This window comes from Salvelinus fontinalis, chromosome 31 (assembly GCF_029448725.1).
Source record: "Salvelinus fontinalis isolate EN_2023a chromosome 31, ASM2944872v1, whole genome shotgun sequence".
Lineage (NCBI taxonomy): Eukaryota > Metazoa > Chordata > Actinopteri > Salmoniformes > Salmonidae > Salvelinus > Salvelinus fontinalis.
Window position 1 is genome coordinate 29,592,827 of NC_074695.1, and position 18,875 is coordinate 29,611,701.

Sequence of the window (18,875 nt, forward strand, 5' to 3'; positions counted from 1 at the left end):
TTGTTTGTTTTTAATCAGGTGGCAGTGATGTCATCAAATGCACAGTCCAATGTCAACTGTTTATCTGTTTGCTAACGGTGGTTACTGAGTGAGTGTATGTCAATCGCTTCTTATCTTGCTCAACAAGACGTGCCAAATAGCTAGCTAGTAGCTCAGGCTACACATTGATGACCCGGTAAGTAAATGGTAGTATGCTGTTATTGGATAGCTGATGCCATTTATTCATCTCGTTAGTTAGCCTAGTCAGCTACCTGCCAACATAGGCGGAAAACAACCACATCAACCCGTTGTTTAGCTAAATAACATTAACGTTACAACAACGACGAAGTGGCTTTTAACAGCTAGTTAACTAACCAATATTTTTGATGTTCTCTTGGATAGCTAGCTAACGTTAACGAATTCCAATGTTGTTCGGTAACTTGCCTATCTACGACTGCTAGCTGTTCGCTACATTTACTTGCTAGCTAACGTTAGCTTTAATACCAAATATGTATTTATAAATAAACCAAGATAGACCACAGCCAGTCGTTAAAAACGGGAAGAAATTAGTCATAGTGGACAGAACAATAAAGGAGTTGGGCAGAGTCAAGCACGAGCTTGAGATCCTATTGGCGCGTTCTAGCAGACATTTGCATATTTCCGTTAGGGAACGCCTACTCTGAAGTACGCGAATGCAATAACGCAATTCGCCTTTGCACTTCTCAGCAACGTAATTGTTTTTTTACTTTAGCAAAGGGTAAAGTTTACACAATGTAACATTATAGTTTTGGCAACAGAAAACTATTGAGATCAAAGGTTTCATCAATGAAATTCTTTTCAGAATTTGGGCCAAAATCCATCTTGTTCCTTCTATCACTGCTGGCCACTAGGCTTCCTCTCACCACCAAATTTGGTAGTAAGTGGAACCGCCAAGCGGACGCTTCACATCTATACATCCGGTGTTATATCTTGTTCGTTGTTCTGTGTTAATACTAGCTAGCTAACGTTAGCGAGAAAAATACATTTCAATGGTCCGTAGTTATGTTGTTGTAGATATTTTGCTGTCTTAGCTAGATAACGTTAGCTAAAACAATGCATTTCCCAGTGGTGGAAAAAGTACTCAATTGTCATACTTGAGTAAAAGTAAAGATAACTTAATAGAAAATGACTCAAGTAAAAGTGAAATTCAACCAGTAAAATACAACTTGAGTAGAAGTCTAAAAGTATTTGGTTTTACATATACTTAAGTCAAAATTAAAAGTATAAATAATTTCCTTATATTAAGCAAACCAGACGGCACAATTATTTTTTTTAATTTACGGAAAGCCAGGGGCACACTAACACTCAGACATAATTTAGAAACAAAGCATTTGTGTTTAGTGAGTCTGCCAGATCATAGGCAGTAGGGATGACCAGGGATGTTCTCTGGATAAGTGTGTGAATTGGACCATTTCCTGTCCTACTATTCATTCAAAATGTTTAGAGTACTTTTGGGTGTCAAGGAAAATGTATGGAGTAAAAAGTAGAATACAATTATTTACGAATGTAGTGAATTTGCCTAGTTAAATAAAGGTAACAAAAGTAAAAGTTGTCAATATAAATAGTAAAGTACAGATACCCCCAAAAACGACTTGAGTAGTACTTGAAATAAGTTTTAATTAAGTACATTACACCACTGGCATTTCCTTTTTTCTCGCTGTGAAATGCCCGAAATGCCCCATTTCAACAACACCAGCTAAGAACTTGTAGCCTCATAAGACAAATTGACTGTCCCTCTTCTGTTCCCATGCGTTTGGCAATCTGATTCGTGGATGGATGTGGCCCCCATCAACTGGATGAATGTGGCCCCCATGTAACGGATGTGAAATGGCTAGCTAGTTAGCGGGTATGCGCTAATAGCATTTCAATCGGTTACGTCACTTGCTCGATGCTGCGTGGGCGACCGTTGTTGATGTGTGCAGAAGGTCCCTGGTTCGCGCCCGGGTATGGGCGAGGGGACGGTTTAAAGTTATACTGTTACATTGATGCTGTTGACCCGGATCACTGGTTGCTGCGGAAAAGGAGGAGGTTGAAAGGGGGGTGAGTGTAACGGATGTGAAATGGCTAGCTAGTTAGCTAGTTGATGTGTGCAGAGGGTCCCTGGTTCGCGCCCGTGTCGGGGCGAGGGGACGACTTAAAGTTATACTGTTACACCCACACATACTATGCCCATAGCGTCTTGTACCAAACCTGGAGCTTACTAATAACAACTGCAAAGAGTTTTCAGTTGGGCAGGTGTATGTCTGGCAGGTGTGCTGTCATTAAAGCATTCACATTAGATGTAATGCACTGAAACATTATCACCCCATGCTGTTTTGTATATTTTTGCATGTTTTTTTCCAATGTAGTTATTTAGGCTAGAAGTTGCTACAGGATATGTGATTCTCCATACCCTTTACAGGTTTGCTAATGGAAAGCCTCATACAAGGAATTTTAACTAACTATTGATGATATTTTCTTAATTCTCAATTCTATGGAGAAAAAATGTCCATGTCCAGTTGCAGGTGGTTCTACAAAAAACAGTGAAAACTCAGAAATATATTAAATCCACATTTTGCACCTAGTGATGAGTTCCCTCACCATTTTAGCTTCCAGACATCTTGCAAATCCCAACATCTTTACAGGAACCTGCTGTTGTATTTTTGGGGGTGGAATTTTCATTGTTGGACATAAGACTGTAAAAAACATCAAGTGATTTTAATTTAAGAAATCTGTTCCCAAGTATTCTGTCGGATAATAGAGAGACACGACGTGATCGTATTCAAATGTAAGCAAGGTTTGAAATGATTATGTTTTAGTCAAACTCTTTATCTGTTTGTGCTTCTTGCGGTCAATTTGCTGTCTACAAATTATTTGTAATTATGTTCCGTCCCCCCGACCATCCGCTCAAGAAAAAATCGTCCCACGGCTGAATCTAATTGATGATCCCTGGCATACAGCATATTATGATCATGTAGGGACCAGTCAACCTAGCTGACAGAACCTATGCTTAATGTTGTACTGCTGCTCAAGCTGATCCATGATAGAGTTTGATGGCTTTACATTTACATTACATTTAAGTCATTTAGCAGACGCTCTTATCCAGAGCGACTTACAAGGGAGCGACTAAAAGTCCTAATATAATACAGTTTCTCCCCGACCAGATTATTCTCTTTGAGTGGATATTCTTTTCAGAATCACTATCCTGTGGTGTCTCTCCCACAGCAACAAAGAAGATGATGATATAGGCCTAGTCTAGCATCATCCACCTGGTTTATGAAAATGGCAATAAAACTAAACTTCCTGCGGGTCAGCTATGCAAATGTTCAACGAAAACATTTGATTGAATTTCACATTTGCTTATTTCTATTTGCATTATCCGGTAATTGTTCCCCAGAGTGTTAAACTTAGCATGCCAGTGATTGATCAACACACATTCACTTATAAAGGATAGCCTTGCAGTATGTAGGGCCCTATAATATCCACGTTGCAGAGAATGCGGACAGAATCACGGAATCCAGACATTAAAATGTAATTCAACAATATTAAAAAATGTATTGAACTTTGTAGGAAATCAACTAAATGTATTGAACTTATTAGACAATTCATTAATTTGCCCAAATTAATCATGTCATGAACAAAATGCGTCAGTGATTTTTATTTTACTACAACTTTCTGAAACGTGGGGGGGGGGGGGGCGCGCATGTCTACACTTTGTGTAACTGTTAGCAGTTATGCTAATGATTACCTTCTGGTAAAGATGGGAAAGCCTTCCCGAAAAAACCTTCTCAATTAGCCTATCTGTTAGAATGATACCATGATTATATGCATCAATCCACAGGCCATTTGCTTAACAAACTCTGCAATCACATGAGCACTACAGAAACTTCACTAACCAAAGGTCTCTTGCTGGTGCACATTTGCATTAAAGGTTAACTACACACAAAAATAAAAATGTCTTCTATTTTTCCCAGACTTACAAAGTGGTCACCTGATGTGGTTTAAACATTGTTGTGGACTTAGAACATCCAATGTTGTTGTTCCCACGCCTATGATTTTATAGTGCCCTACTAATGCTTTGGTGCAGGCATACAATGCCTTTTGTTTGTGGCTCTGAATTATAGTTTTGACTAAAAAGAGTGACAACTCCCAATGGAAACACGAGGGAAATGTTGATCCCCAAAAAGTAGCAAGGAGCTGAACATTAGACAATGAAATGTGCATTCAATAAAATTAACAGAATATAGCTATTCATTGTGTATGCCTGGACAGACAGGAATTGCAGTGGGCATATGGTTTGCCCTTGTTCTATTTGCAGAGTGTTCGTGTTTATGCAAACAGGCGTACTCCTGCATTTTAAACCAAAGCACCTGTTCATGTGTTCACAGTCCACATAGGCTGCACACTTCTTACGCTACTGCTTTGAACTCAGTTGAACACCTACAGCGCTGTGCCTTTTCTGCCAAGGTAAGGATGGTGTACTATTGTAAAGATGTGCATAACAGTTGGTTTGATATTTTGACTTGAACCCCAATCTCTCATTGATGATTGTTCTACTAATTTGACCTTTCTATAGTCCGCTTTGTTATAATTCTTAATGTGTTTTTTCTTTCTCATTGATCTGTATTACAGATCTATGGTAGGCTAGGCTATATCTAAGAGTCAGGATTGAAATGCATTGTTGCATTGTGGTATAGACTAGGCCTATATTTTCGGGTCCTGACTGTTGAAGTAGGTATTCAGAGGATTCCCCTCTACCCTAAAAACCTAATGTTTGTGTTGCTTGTCTGCTTTGCTAGCAGCACTGGATCCGACATTGGGAATGTTGAAGGGCATTGGGATGAAACACTGTTTTGTGTGCAAATACACCCTTGGCTGCTGTAGCCTAAAATAAACAGGAATCAGTTTTGCTGTTGAATGAAAAGGCCAGTATGTACTGAAGTCAGATTTGATAGGCAATGCAATATTGTATCTAACAGTAGGTTAGCCTATGTTTCAGCTTTCTCCAGAAGTACATAAGTCATAAATACATTCATAAAATGTATCTACGTTTTCAGCTAAGTGGACATTTGCTGTTTATTTTAGCTGTGTTGCTTTTGAGTCGAACGCTTCCCCAACTGTACACATGACCCTCCCTTTAATGCGGTATTGTGCTACCTGCCAGATCTGTTTATCGCACCACCTGGATAATGTTAAATTGCTCCAGAAGGACGACATGTTTACTCATAAACACCGACCCAGGGTCCCTTTGTTTACTGTAGCCATGGCAGCAATCAGCTACTCAACAAATATCTCCGGTTTATGTTGGCAAGAGGGAAACTGTTGCCTTGATTAGTTAAAGCAGAGTAACATCTTGTCTTTCTCTGATCTGCGACAATATTGAAGATGTTTCTAGGATAAGATAGATTGTCTTCAGTAAGAAACCGCATGTGGGCATTTCCATGTAAAAGGATCTTCACTAACGTGAAGTTTGTAGGAGCATGTCAAATGAAAGCCTTCTATAAATTATAGTTAGACATTATTTGCCTTCTTTAAATGTAAGAAACATTGCCTTGTGCTTTGTAATTCTGTTACTAAAACCCCATATCTTTTAAGTTATTTTCTAATTTCTCACCCTTATGAGAGAGGATAATGAACGTTCACAGAAATAACAAGTAAAGGTAGACCTACCAATTAGTTAGTGTTTTTATTTGTTTATGAATTATTAAGTGATTAAAACACGTAATTCTGTTATCAAATCAGTAATGTAATTACTGCAATTAAATTGGCTTCAATTGGAAATCCAATTCACAAACCACAGCTGGGTCACCTGATACTGTCTCTCCTTCCACTGGTATACTGTTCAGCTCATACCTTTTGTCTGGTGGTCAAAGCAAGACTGTGAAAACAGTCTGGTCCTGTCTGTCTGTCTGCCTGCCTGTCTCTGTCTGGTTGTCTGTCTGTGTTTCTTTCAGTTAATGCCACCGCTTCTGACTCTTTCTACCACCTACCCACTTTCCATTTAGTGTAACAAGCATCCTCACCCACTGACCATCGAGCGATACCAAAGATCAATGGACGTTGAAATTTGGTCAGTCCGCCCTCGCCGGACCAAATCTGAACCAATCATAAGCTTCTATATTTCACAAGTTTGGACAAAACAGTACAGACAAGTAGAGCACACTAGAGTGGAGTACAAGATAATGTACTGAACATATCTACCGTACTCTACTGTGCTGTACTGTGACGTCCAAACTTGTAAAACGAAGACGTCTGATTGTTTCAGATGTGGTCTTGTTTGGGGGCGGCGCTCATTACAATAATAGCTAGTGTGTAGCATAATACCCAAATATGCAAAATAAGGATATTGCATATTTCTACTTTTATGTACCTATTCAGGATACATCACCATGAAGAGAATGATATTCATGTCCATAATTATGCATTTCTGTATAGTACAGGTCAGGGTGTAATTCCATTACCGGATGTAAATCCACTTCCCCTACTGTAGTTCAGTAACCAAAATATATATTTTTCAAACTCAAGGTGTCATGTAGCTGACACCCCATTCTTTCTGCAGACCTCTTTGAATCTTAATTCAGAGCTGATATTTAAGCTTTTTTGAAGAATGTGGTTGAACAAAAAAACGGAGGAAGATTTTAACGTAATTCTGTTACCAAACTTTGCATCTGCACAGTTTGTTCAGTAAATGTGTTTTTGTGAAACTTCTGTGTAAATTGTTCAAAGTAGTCCATGTGCATGTAGTTATATGGGCAATCTGAATTCAAGCTTAATTCTGTTATCGTGGAATTGCCCATGTGCATATGTAATTGTTCCAAAAATAAATGTAGCCTAAAATCAGTATTGTGGAAAGTCACTGTGAATTTACATGAGGTTTACAGCGGCTCTTTTGTTTTTGTTCTGTTCTCAGGTCAGTGAGTCCAGATGCATGAGTCTGGGTCAGAACAGACAGCCTGCACCAGTCCAGCCAATCAGACGGAGAATGGGGACAGTGCTGAGAAGGATGATTGTCTGAGTGCTCAGCCACTAACTCCAGAGGGTTCTGGGGCTGACAGCCAGCAGCAAAACCAGGTTACCAAACATATTTTATAAAGTGTGCCACATGCTTACTTTCCACAACTAAAGCATATGAGTTCTCAAATGGTCACATTTAGCATATTTCTTTGTTTGTATGATAGGTAGGATATCTCTCACTGAGCTTTGAGCCAACTGTAGTGCTGCAGACAGAGACTGCTGAGACACTTTGTGATTGGTGGAGAAGGATAGTTTTGTGTATGCACACAAGCACTTTGTCAGACTGCCAGACAGTGTAATGTTGTGCTCGGCTTACTGCTCTGTCTTTCTCCACCCTGCGTCTCTAACTGCCAAAGACGACCACTGTAAATGGAGTTGGTCAGGTTTGTCAGCTTGATTATTGTCTTTTGGTCTACTAGCCTATTTCTACATGTAGATAGATAATGCTCATTTGTTTACTGGTATATACATTGGTAGAATTTGCTGGGTGAAAAGGACTACGTTAAAGTGAAACACTGGTCATCACATATCTGTGTAAACTAAGGACCAAGATAGTAATTGTGTCTGTGTTAGTTAAAGTGAATTTGCATGTGTCACTACTACCTAACATATTTATAATGTTATTGTACTGTATAATCAAAGGTAATTTACTTAAATCATATGAAAATGTTCTTAGCTCTTTATTGCCTCTTCCAAGCATTTTCCTTACTCTGGTCTTGTAGTTTATATTCCTGCATTGTAGTTTATATTAGTGCATTGATGGTTTGTGTGTGTCTCAGTTGAGTTTGGTTACATATGGTTTGTTAAATCTCAGTTCAGGGAGAGATTAAGTATAAGGGTCTGTTATATGAAAAGTGATTATATTTTCTGGGTTTCAGAAAAGGGATGTAACTTGTTTTTGGCAACATTAGTCATAGAGCACAGACCTCTCTTTGAGGACTAGCCCAGTGTTTACATTGTCCTTCATGGGCATGTGGGTTTCTGTCACATCAACAATAATAATAACAAAAGATGTTTGGGCTGGTCTGCCCTGACGTCATGGAAACAAGGATTAGGTGCAGGATTAGGTTTTGCTGATGTTGTGCATACAAAAGATGAGCCATTCCCATACCATATACAGTGACTAACTGGCCCTATCTGGCTCTCTGAAGTTTTTTTTCTTCTGTACTGCAGACTTTAAGTCCAGCTGATGCAATTATTTTACCTTCTGCTTTAAGTCATGTAAGCCATGAGTTTATCCTCAGTATCTGCTCCAGGGTATAGGTCTATAAGGATCTTGATGAGCACTGAGCATCAGAGCATGTTTAGTCCGTGTGGGAAAGGGCCATCTCCTTGGCAATCCACTGTTATTGTTAGCCTAGAGCGTCTGTGACATCCTCCAGCAGTTTGTTTACTGGATCCCAAACAGAGCCAGCCTTAGTGGGAATTGTTTGTTTGTGGTTCAGACCTTAATTAAGGCCCTATTCCCACTAGGAGATATAAAGAAGACTCTAAGGAGCGGGGTGGCGAAAGAGAATTCAACTTTTCAATTCACATTACATCCTTGCCTTACCTTTCGTTGTGGCTGTCCACATGACAATCTTGGTCCCTAGCTCAAATTGACTGTAAATATCACAGTAGCCACTAGCCAGAAAGCACAAACTATTCAACATTGACAAAAGTTTCTTCTAAAACATATTACACTGTTGAATAATGCAACCAAACCATATTACACTGCAACAATTCACAAGCATGTATGTGCAGACAATTTAAAGGGTTTATTTTCTCATCTGTGGGCTACACTCAATACATTTTAGTTTCAAGACAAAAGCACAGAGTTACTGGTAACTAAAGCTAACAAAATGTCTTCATCAAGTAACGTTAGCATATCAAAAATGAATGATTTAACCCTCTCATATTATTATAAAAGTACAGTAGGCCTACATTACAACAAACCAGGCTTCATTTTGATCAATATCATGAAAATTATTTAATGTGGTAAAAGCGAGTTGTGACAGGAAACGTGAGTATAACTGACTTCCCCACAATAAGCTGTTTTATATGGAAGTCCATACCCGCCAGCAAATTTGTTTAATAAAAAGCCTCATGATTTGTCAACGTGCACAATTAGTTTGTGCTTCAGTCTGACCAACTACATTCTACTGACAACAGCCACAGCTGCAGGTAGCCAGAGAAGCCTATGCGCTCTGATCCCATCTGGGCTTGGCCAGGGGAAATGTAATGTCATGTTTTTATAGCCTAAAATAGGCCCATTTATTTGTGTTCTGAGAAAGTGATTTTATATTCACACTTCGGGTGGCAAGGCTACCTACACTATATATACAAAAGTATATGGACATCCCTTCAAAATAGTGGATTCGGCTATTTCAGCCACACCCGTTGCTGACAGGTGTATAAAATCGAGTACACAGCTATGCAATCTCCATAGACCAGCATTGGCAGTAGAATGGCCTTACTGAAGAGCTCAGTGACTTTCAACTTTCATAGGATGTCACCTTTAAGTGCTGTTATTGTGAAGTGGAAACGTCTAGGAGCAACAACGGCCCAGTCGCAAAGTGGTAGGCCACACAAGCTCACAGAACAGGACCTCCGAGTGCCCATGATTTTGGAATGAGATGTTCGACGAGCAGGTGTCCACATACTTTTGGTTATGTAGTGTAGGTCTTTTTAATCCAAAATGATTGACTGGAATGAATCAATCAATACAATAGTGATGACATGCTATATGAGTATTTACACGATGCAACCAGCCATACAGCGAGCTCAGCCCTGTTCGTTTTTGTCAAATCTTTGTCAAATTTTTAAACCATATGACTTAATAAATCTGGTTCCATCATAGCCCATATAAAACAGTTTATGAATGTTTTTTTTCTTTTTTTCTAGCTGATTTATGTCATACACTACAACTAGGGTCCAGAGTTGGTTAGATTAGCCCACTATCAGATCAGGAATAACTCTGGGCCCCAGGAACCCCCAAGTTCCTGCAAGTACGCAAGTTTACATTTGAATAATATGTGTATCCGACGATATTTTTACAAAAGTATTGTAAGTGTGACGAGGCTCTAAAATGCAATGCAGTTCTGTTTTTGCAAAACTTGCCATGTATCCCTGGCTTTGTATTCATTTTTTATCTATACTGAACAAAAATATAAACGCAACATGCAACAATTTCAAAGATTTTACTGAGTTACAGTTCATATTCAGAAATCAGTCAATTGAAATAAACAAATTGGGCCTTAAATCTATGGATTTCACATGACTGGGCAGGGGTGCAGCCATGGGTGGGCCTGGGAGGGCATAGGCCCACCCAATGTGTAATGATCATGCTGTTTTAATCAGCTTCTTGATATGCCACACCTGTCAGGTGGATGGATTATCTTGGCAAAGGAGAAATGCTCACTAACAGGGATGTAAACACATTTGTGCACCAAATTTGAGAGAAATAATATTTTTGTGCGTATGGAACATTTCTGGGATTTTTTTATTTCAGCTCATGACGCATTGGACCAACACTTTACACTTTGCATTTATATTTTTGTTCAGTGTATTTATTTGGCTTTAATTATTATGTTTACTGTAAACATCCCCAGAGCTGTGGGTGTTAGGCAGAGAGGGAGGGGTAATTGCTGGATGCCTAGCAAAGGTTATTCATATGTTTTGGTTTTAAAATGTTAAAAAAACACTTCAATGGTGTTGTTGGCATTTAGTTTTTCTGTTATTTTCAGGCATGGCTATGTCTAATCTGTGCTCATCTGTATTTGTGTGTTGTCAGGTTCCAGTCTCAGTTTCTATGATGACCCCTCCGGTGGAGACTCCTCAGCAGACACTAAAGCAGCAGCAGGTCCTCAATCCACAGCAGATCCAGGCCCTGCTCCAGCAGCAGAAAGCACTCATGTTACACCAGGTAATTACATCATATTCGCCACACAAATCTACATGTAAATGCTTTATTGTGTTCTGTTTCAAAATTGTAATATTAGCAGGAATTTTTGTTCATTTCTCTGTACGTCACCTATTTTTCATGTGGATCTTCCAGTGAGATGCTGATGGCTTGAACGTGACCACTGTATTTCCTCATGACCTTCCATTAACTCAAGGTGGGGGGTTTTCTAAAAAAAAAAATCTACAGCAACACATACAGGATCTCTGCCAGAAACAGCAGGACCAGTTCAATGCCCAGCTCCTACAGCAGAAGCATGCTGAGAAGTCAGGCCAAGAGGTAGGCCGACGTACTTATTTTTTGTCATAAGTCTGTATTTTGCTGTCATCTAAATGTTCCAAAGCGCTATATAAAATCAATGTATTATTATAGTATTGCTGAGGCCTCATGTGTACCTCTTCCCCACTCCCCTACAGCAGCTAGCTGCTCAGCACATGGCCATCCAGCAGCAGCTCCTGCAGGTCCAACAGCAGCACCTCCTTAGCCTCCAGAGACAGGGTCTCCTGTCTGTCCTGCCCTCCATGAGCCCCTCTGCAGCTCAGGGTAAGTGTCTACCCCCCCAGCCCCAACCCTAATCTAACATACCTTCCCCCATCAAGTATCTGCCCCATGCTTAGTTTGTTGTTGCTGTCCTCCTCCATGGCTGCAAGGCAGCTACATTTGTTTTGGTTGTTGTTGGGCAAGAATATTATAGTTATTTGGCTGAATTAATATATGTACTTGTGTATTTCTCCTAGGTTTAATGAAAGGGTGTGAGAATGGTACCCGCCTGCTCTCTGGTGGTGAGAATCCAGCCACTCTTCAGAAGAACCTGCTCCACAGTCAGCAGTCTAGCACCAATGGGAATCATTCATCACAGATCCTAAAGAAGAAAGACAGGTGATTAGTCATTTCGGAACAGTGTTTATTCATTCTCATCTGTCCAACCTCTTCCTGAAGTGTTACATTGATGATATATATGTGTGTCTCTCTGCAGTGGGCCTGTGGATAATCACACACAAAACACTCACCCGCTCTATGGACACGGCATGTGCAAATGGTCTGGCTGTGAGGCTGTCTTTGGAGACTTTCAAGTTTTTCTCAAGTGAGTTTCTCCTCATCTATTCAATCTCTGAGATACAAATTAAGGTCAATCTCTCTTACTGTAATAGCAACACTGGGTTCTAGTGGCTTCTTCAGTGTTTTCTTGTTTTATAATAGAATGTGTTTTTCTCCCAGGCATCTGAACAGTGAACATACACTGGATGACAAGAGTACAGCACAGTGTCGAGTGCAGATGCAGGTTGTTCAGCAGCTAGAACTGCAGGTACACAGTAGACAAGACATTTGCTTAAATAAAGCCCGTTCATTGTACAGTACCTTCTCACTGTAATCAACTTCACATGACATCTTTGTTGTTTTATCTTCTCCTCAATGAAGTTGAAAAAAGACAAAGAGCGTCTGCAAGCCATGATGTCTCACCTCAAATCCTCTGAGCAAAAGTCCAAACCAGCAACCCCAACGGTAAGTCTCTGGAGTATTAAAGTGGGCATTTCTTAAATTCAAATCATGTTACTAACAGAGTAAGACGAGTATTAGCCACAATGGTAAAATAATCACCCTTCAAGTTTGCATTCCCTACAGCTGTGTTATCTGTATTGCGTTTTAAATTCATCTTTACTTTTTATTTGCTAGGGGAATCTTGTGCCCAATGTCTCCTTCTCCCAGGTGACGTTTCCCAAGGTGCTTCCTTCCATGAGCTTGTCTCAAAGTGCCACTGCTCCTTCTACACCCCTGACACCACCCCCAACCACCTCCTCTATCCTCCCTCCCCACACCCTGCTCACTGTGAGCTCTGGAAGGAGATGGTACTCAGACAGCAAGACCATGAAATACAGCAAGACCATGAATCAAGGTGAGTTAGCAGTGTGATGCTGAACCTAATGAGGGTAGTAGGGTACATATTTTGATGCCTGTGGTAGTTTATCTAATTGAATGGCTTCAATCATTGATTTTAATAAAACACATTTTGTTAATTCCTTAACAGATATTGTTCAGAATAAAGAAGCTAGACCGCCATTTACATATGCAGCCCTAATAAGACAGGTAAGGAATCTTTTATTTTATTTCACCCTGGTTTATCCTCCGATGACTAAATGTTAGCTATTGTTTGCTAATTGAATGTTTGCATTTTTCCAGGCAATATTTGAATCGCCCTATAAGCAGCTGACACTAAATGAAATCTACAATTGGTTCACACGAACATTTGCCTATTTTAGACGCAACGCCGCAACATGGAAGGTATTTCGTTGTCTATTTAAAGGGTAATTTACATGTATATGAATACCCTTGTCCTATGTTTAGTTGCCATGCCATATTCATTAAGTTTTTTAGGAATGTTACATGGTATTAGATCAACTTGTATGGAATATGTATGTTCTTCTTTCTGACTCTGCAGAATGCAGTGAGACACAACCTCAGCCTCCACAAGTGTTTTGTGCGAGTGGAGAATGTAAAAGGAGCTGTGTGGACAGTTGATGAGATGGAGTTCCAGAGGAGAAGGCCCCAGAAGCCTTCTGGTGAAGGGTACGTTTAACATGCTCGGTATCTCCAGTATAGCTCCATGTATGTCTCTGTTTCTCAACATGTTAAACCTGTATTTTTGTTGGTATTATACTAATACAAACCATGTAACTAAGTTTGGGCATGATCTGATTTATCTCTAGAGAAACTGTAGAGCAATGTGCACATTGAGTTCACAGAAAAACCCGAACTAAATGGAATTCATATAATTGAATCGACATTGGTCAATCAGTTATTTAAAAAATGGAAAATAACTGATATTTCGGTTATTCGCTCAGCACTCGTAACTAAAATAAAAGTGTCTTGTGAGGATATCTTGTCCCTATATTTCCCAGTGTGTGTTGAATAGATGGACATGTGTTTATTTGTAACTGCAGGTCTCTCAAGAGGGAGAACACTGACCATGGTCACAGCTCAGCTTTCCTTACTCCTAAGGTAAATGCTCTTTTGACTACTTTGAGTGCTAAACCCAGGACCGGCGTTAGGGGGCCTGGCCACATACTGTACCTCCTTTCCCGTCCAAATATATATTGAAATCTTGATAATTTATTGGGCCGAGAAGCACGCCGACAGAAAGACTCATTCATCTCGGGTAAGCATCCGAGTGAAACAGTTCCTCTCTGTCTCAGTATGTGTAGACCGTGTATCTGATGCTGTCTGGACAAAAACAATATGGCATGTCATACTATTTCTGTCCAGACAGCATCAGATAGATGGTCTACATATAGTAAGACAGAGGAGTGCTGTTTCGCTTGCTCGGATGCTTTCTCCGGTGAGAGTTTCAGCAGAAAGGAAGAGGTGACACGAGGGTTCACTCTCGCCCCAAACTCTGTCCAGAATAATCCCAATGATATTCAGTGTCAGGCTTTCAAGAGCAGCTGTGATTACCTTTTAATATTGATCAGCTTTAATATTGCAGATAGATTGTAGCTTCCATCAATGTAATTGTCTGCATCATTTCCAATTCCCTATATATTTTTTTGTAACTATATACAGTTGAAGTCGGAAGTTTACATACACTTAGGTTGGAGTCATTTAAAACTAGTTTTTCAACCACTCCACAAATTTCTTGTTAACAAACTATAGTTTTGGCAAGTTGGTTAGGACATCTACTTTATGCATGACACAAGTAATTTTTCCAACAATTGTTTACAGACAGATTATTTCACTTTATAATTCACTGTATCACAATTCCAGTGGGTCAGAAGTTTACATACACTAAGTTGACTGTGCCTCTAAACTGCTTGGAAAATTCCAGAAAATGATGTCATGGCTTCTGATAGGCTAATTGACATAATTTGAGTCAATTGGAGGTGTACCTGTGGATGTATTTCAAGGCCTACCTTCAAACTCAGTGCCTCTTTGCTTGACATCATGGGAAAATCAAAAGAAATCATTCAAGACCTCAGAAAAAATTGTAGACCTTCACAAGTCTGGTTCATCCTTGGGAGCATTTTCCAAACGCCTGAAGGTACCATGTTCATCTGTACAAACAAAATTATGTAAGTATAAACACCATGGGACCACGCAGCCGCCATACCGCTCAGGAAGGAGACGCGTTCTGTCTCCTAGAGATGAACGTACTTTGATGCGAAAAGTGGAAATCAATCCCAGAACAACAGCAAAGGACCTTGTGAAGATGCTGGAGGAAACAGGTACAAAAGTATCAATATCCACAGTAAAACAAGTCTTATGTTGACATAACCTGAAAGGCTGCCATTAAAAAGCCAGACTATGGTTTGCAACTGCAGATACGGACAAAGATCGTACTTTTCGGAGAAATGTCCTCTGGTCTGATTAAACAAAAATAGAGCTGTTTGTCCATAATGACCATCGTTATGTTTGGAGGAAAAAGGGGGACGCTTGCAAGCTGAAGAACACCATCCCAACCGTGAAGCACGGGGGTGGCAGCATCATGTTGTTGCTGGAGAGTCTGGTGCATTTCACAAAATAGATGGCATCATGAGGCAGGAAAATTATGTGGATATATTAAAGCAACATCTCAAGACCTCAGTCAGGAAGTTAAAGCTTGGTCGCAAATGGGTCTTCCAAATGGACAATGACCCCAAGCATAATTCCAAAGTTGTGGCAAAACGGCTTAAGTACAACAAAGTCAAGGTATTGGAGTGGCCATCACAAAGCCCTGACCTCAATCCCATAGAAAATGTGTGGGCAGAACTGAAAAAGCGTGTGCGAGCAAGGAGGCCTACAAACCTGACTCAGTTTCACCAGCTCTGTCGGGAGGAATGGGCCAAAATTAACCCAACTTATTGTGGGAAGCTTGTGAAATGCTACCCAAAATGTTTGACCCAAGTTCAACAATTTTAAAGGCAATGCTACCAAATACTAATTGAGTGTGTGTAAACTTCTGACCCACTGGGAATGTGATGAAATAAAAGCTGAAATAAATCATTCACTCGACTATTATTCTGACATTTCACATTCTTAAAATAAAGTGGTGATCCTAACTGACCTAAGACAGGGAATTTTTACTAGGATTAAATGTCAGGAATTGTGAAAAACTGAGTTTAAATGTATTTGGATAAGGTGTAACTTCCGACTTCAACTGCATGTCACCAGTAGGCCTTGTGAATATACCGGTAATCCCTGTCATTTGGTTACATACATTTCTGTTAATGCATGTAATCATTTGTCTTTTTCTATTCTCATTCTGAGTGGAAACGTTGTTAGCAGAATGTGAAATCTGCAACACAAGTTTTGGTTTATTTCATAACCATAATTTACGAGTTTTGTAAACTTTTTCATTGTCTTTTATTTGGATTGTTCCATGTGAGCAATGAGCATGTCTTGTTTCTCTGTCCTGATAACGTTGAGGGAGCGTGCGCCTGAGCACGCTAGAAGTAGGCCTACTTGGCCTGCTGTGTGCAAATGTAGGAAAGTGCCCATTTGATTTCTGATTGTCTTAACTCACCACATCCACTACTAATAATAAACTGAGCTTCTCAGTCATTTTTTTTTATACCTCACACAGTAAGGCAACGAAGCCTACAGCCATTGAAAATGATAGTAGTTCCTCACAGTATTTGAAAAATAATTCCAACACTCTCCTGGCCTCGATAATCATCAAGCCACGGTGTGAAAGAGCAAATATATCATGATCTGGTGACCCCATATATTCAGTGGAAACGTCATTAAAAAAATAACTGCTGTCTGTAAGGTGCTCACTGGTACGGGAAACACTGAGGGCCTGGAATAGGCTAATTAAATAGAAAGGGAGGCATATAGGTGGAGGAGAGATTAAAATTCAAGTTCTTTCAATCGCATTCATCAGGATGTTTTTATTTGTCGGCTTTAGGTCTATGTATTTTACTTGGTTGACGATGGAAATTGTAGCCCTACTACTGCATTGGCCTATAGGCTAGATGCCCGTCCAACTTATTCGTTCTGGCACTGGCCCTGGATAAACCTATGGCGTGTCTTTTCAGGCTAAAAGGCTAGAGAGTAGTAAACCTCCATTCAACCCAGCCTCTATAGGAGCTCCCTTTATGTTCTCTGTTCCAGCAGGAGGAGATGAATGCAGCTCTCTGGTATGGGAATGGATCCTACAGTGACAGCAGTGAAGAGCAGTACCCAATGCACCCTCTGTGAGTTCTATCGCCATTCAAAACTAGATTTGATAGAGGAGAAATGGTTCTTAGTTTCATAATTCATTATAAGTACATTTATAAGTACACTTATCATTACTTTTCTTCTCAGCGTAAAAGAAGAGCTAATGGACGAGGAGGCTTATGAGAATGTGCCCCATGACTGTTCAGAGACTGAGAGCTCTGATGAGCACAGCTCAGATGTGGACCAAGACGGCGGTAGCCCAGAGAGACCCAACCTGCAGCTGGCTCATGTGCCTTCGCAGTGAAAGAGGGACTGTTTTCAAACCTGTCACTCTCCACTGCAAGAGTTCCACATTGGACAACTATGAAATATACCAAATTAATATAGAACTGCTTCATATCAAGTGGAAAAACACACATTTTCTGTTGAGGAAATAAATTAGTATTTTATTTATTGAGGATATTTTGTCCTCACTGTTGTACTGGGTTTTATCCACCGGAGCTCACGTTGAAGACAAGAGCTGATGGCGGAAGCTTTGTAACACCCCTTGTCCTCAAATAATGCATCCCTATCGGCTTATTGTGAGGCTGTGGGGAGCCCTATGGGGAGCTCGCTCAGTGATGCAGAGATATTTTAACATTTTCTTTCAAGAATGTGTATATCAATAACCAAAGCATTGGCAATATTTATGGACAGCACTTCATGAAGATGAATCTTTGTTTTCTCCCTCTAATTAATTTTGACATGAGAGTACCAGACAACCACCAGATTGTAATAAGCTGTTTTGTTTGACATGATATCCTTGAGAATTTGTTACTTTTAAAAGGGAGCTGTACACTGCCAAAAATATGATTTATGTGTAACTGATCTGTTGGCATATTATTATTTATGTAGCCTACTAATCATATTTTTTTTTTCCACTATCCCAAACATGGCTTTTTGGACTTAATTTAGTGTTGTATCATACATTCCCATAGTTGTGCACTAAATGCTGTCTCTAATACATTCCGTATAAAAAGTGTGTGGCGAATGTCTGGTTTGAAGCATTTATTATTGTGTTTATGAGCAGGTTTTGAGTTATGACCTGAGTTTGTTTTAACAGTGTGGTAATGGCCATACTTCAGTGGTCAATATAATGTGGATATCTAATGGATGGCAGGAAGAAGACGTTGTTTGGCAGGAGAAGGTTCTACTGTAAATATACTCCCTTCATTCAGTTCAGACCACATCATCATCATCATCATCAACCAGCAAGGATGTGTGCACACTGCATAGAGATGAGTAAGTAACCTATAGTGGCATCTATATAGGCTCATACCGTGATAGCCTATCTGACTGAATAGACTGAGGTCGTCAGAATGATAAAATATACTTACAATTGACAAAAACTCCTCCTGCCAAAACTTTTTGCGCTGTCTGGTTGGCTATGGCTTGGATCCAGATGGGGGTGTGTCCTGTCCTGCACGTTTACAGAGCACTGCGATCCAAGCTGCGCTTCATCCACACAGGAGGATCCAGCAGCTTTACAAGGATTGGATGGTTCTGTCCCTTTGTGGACAATAAATAATTTTCTTGTTATCCTTTGTGAAGTTTTGTTTCAGGGAAAGTCAATTTGATTTTTAATTAAGAATAAGTATCTTACCATAAATATGCATACGTGAAAGGAATGGAATATGATCTGCAAATATTATATAGGCACAGGTTATATTATTAGGTTGCATGGGCATGTGGTAATCTTATCAAACATTTTTAATAACTGAATCTTGAGAGAAAAAGCTTTGTTTTTAAAAAT

At 39.8% G+C, this 18,875-nt stretch overlaps 1 protein-coding gene across 7 annotated transcripts; it reads left to right on the forward strand.

Annotated features, from left to right (window-relative positions):
• Nucleotides 1-51: 51 nt before the first annotated feature.
• Nucleotides 52-18,113, forward strand: LOC129830004 (forkhead box protein P1-B-like). 7 transcript variants are annotated; one of them, XM_055892118.1, is made up of 17 exons: nt 53-175; nt 4,386-4,464; nt 6,908-7,068; nt 10,784-10,915; nt 11,141-11,230; nt 11,368-11,494; nt 11,689-11,830; nt 11,928-12,035; nt 12,170-12,257; nt 12,371-12,454; nt 12,626-12,845; nt 12,978-13,036; nt 13,130-13,231; nt 13,389-13,516; nt 13,891-13,948; nt 17,036-17,118; nt 17,231-18,113. In XM_055892118.1, the coding sequence occupies exons 3-17, from the start codon at nt 6,922-6,924 to the stop codon at nt 17,385-17,387; spliced, it is 1,725 nt and encodes a 574-aa protein (XP_055748093.1). In that variant the 5' UTR covers nt 53-175; nt 4,386-4,464; nt 6,908-6,921; the 3' UTR covers nt 17,388-18,113. The 7 variants fall into 7 exon arrangements, with proteins under 7 accessions (XP_055748095.1, XP_055748093.1, XP_055748096.1 ...); XM_055892120.1 differs by lacking the exon at nt 4,386-4,464 and having other exon boundaries at nt 52-175; nt 11,371-11,494; XM_055892121.1 differs by lacking the exon at nt 4,386-4,464 and having other exon boundaries at nt 17,039-17,118.
• The last annotated feature ends 762 nt before the right edge of the window (nt 18,114-18,875 follow it).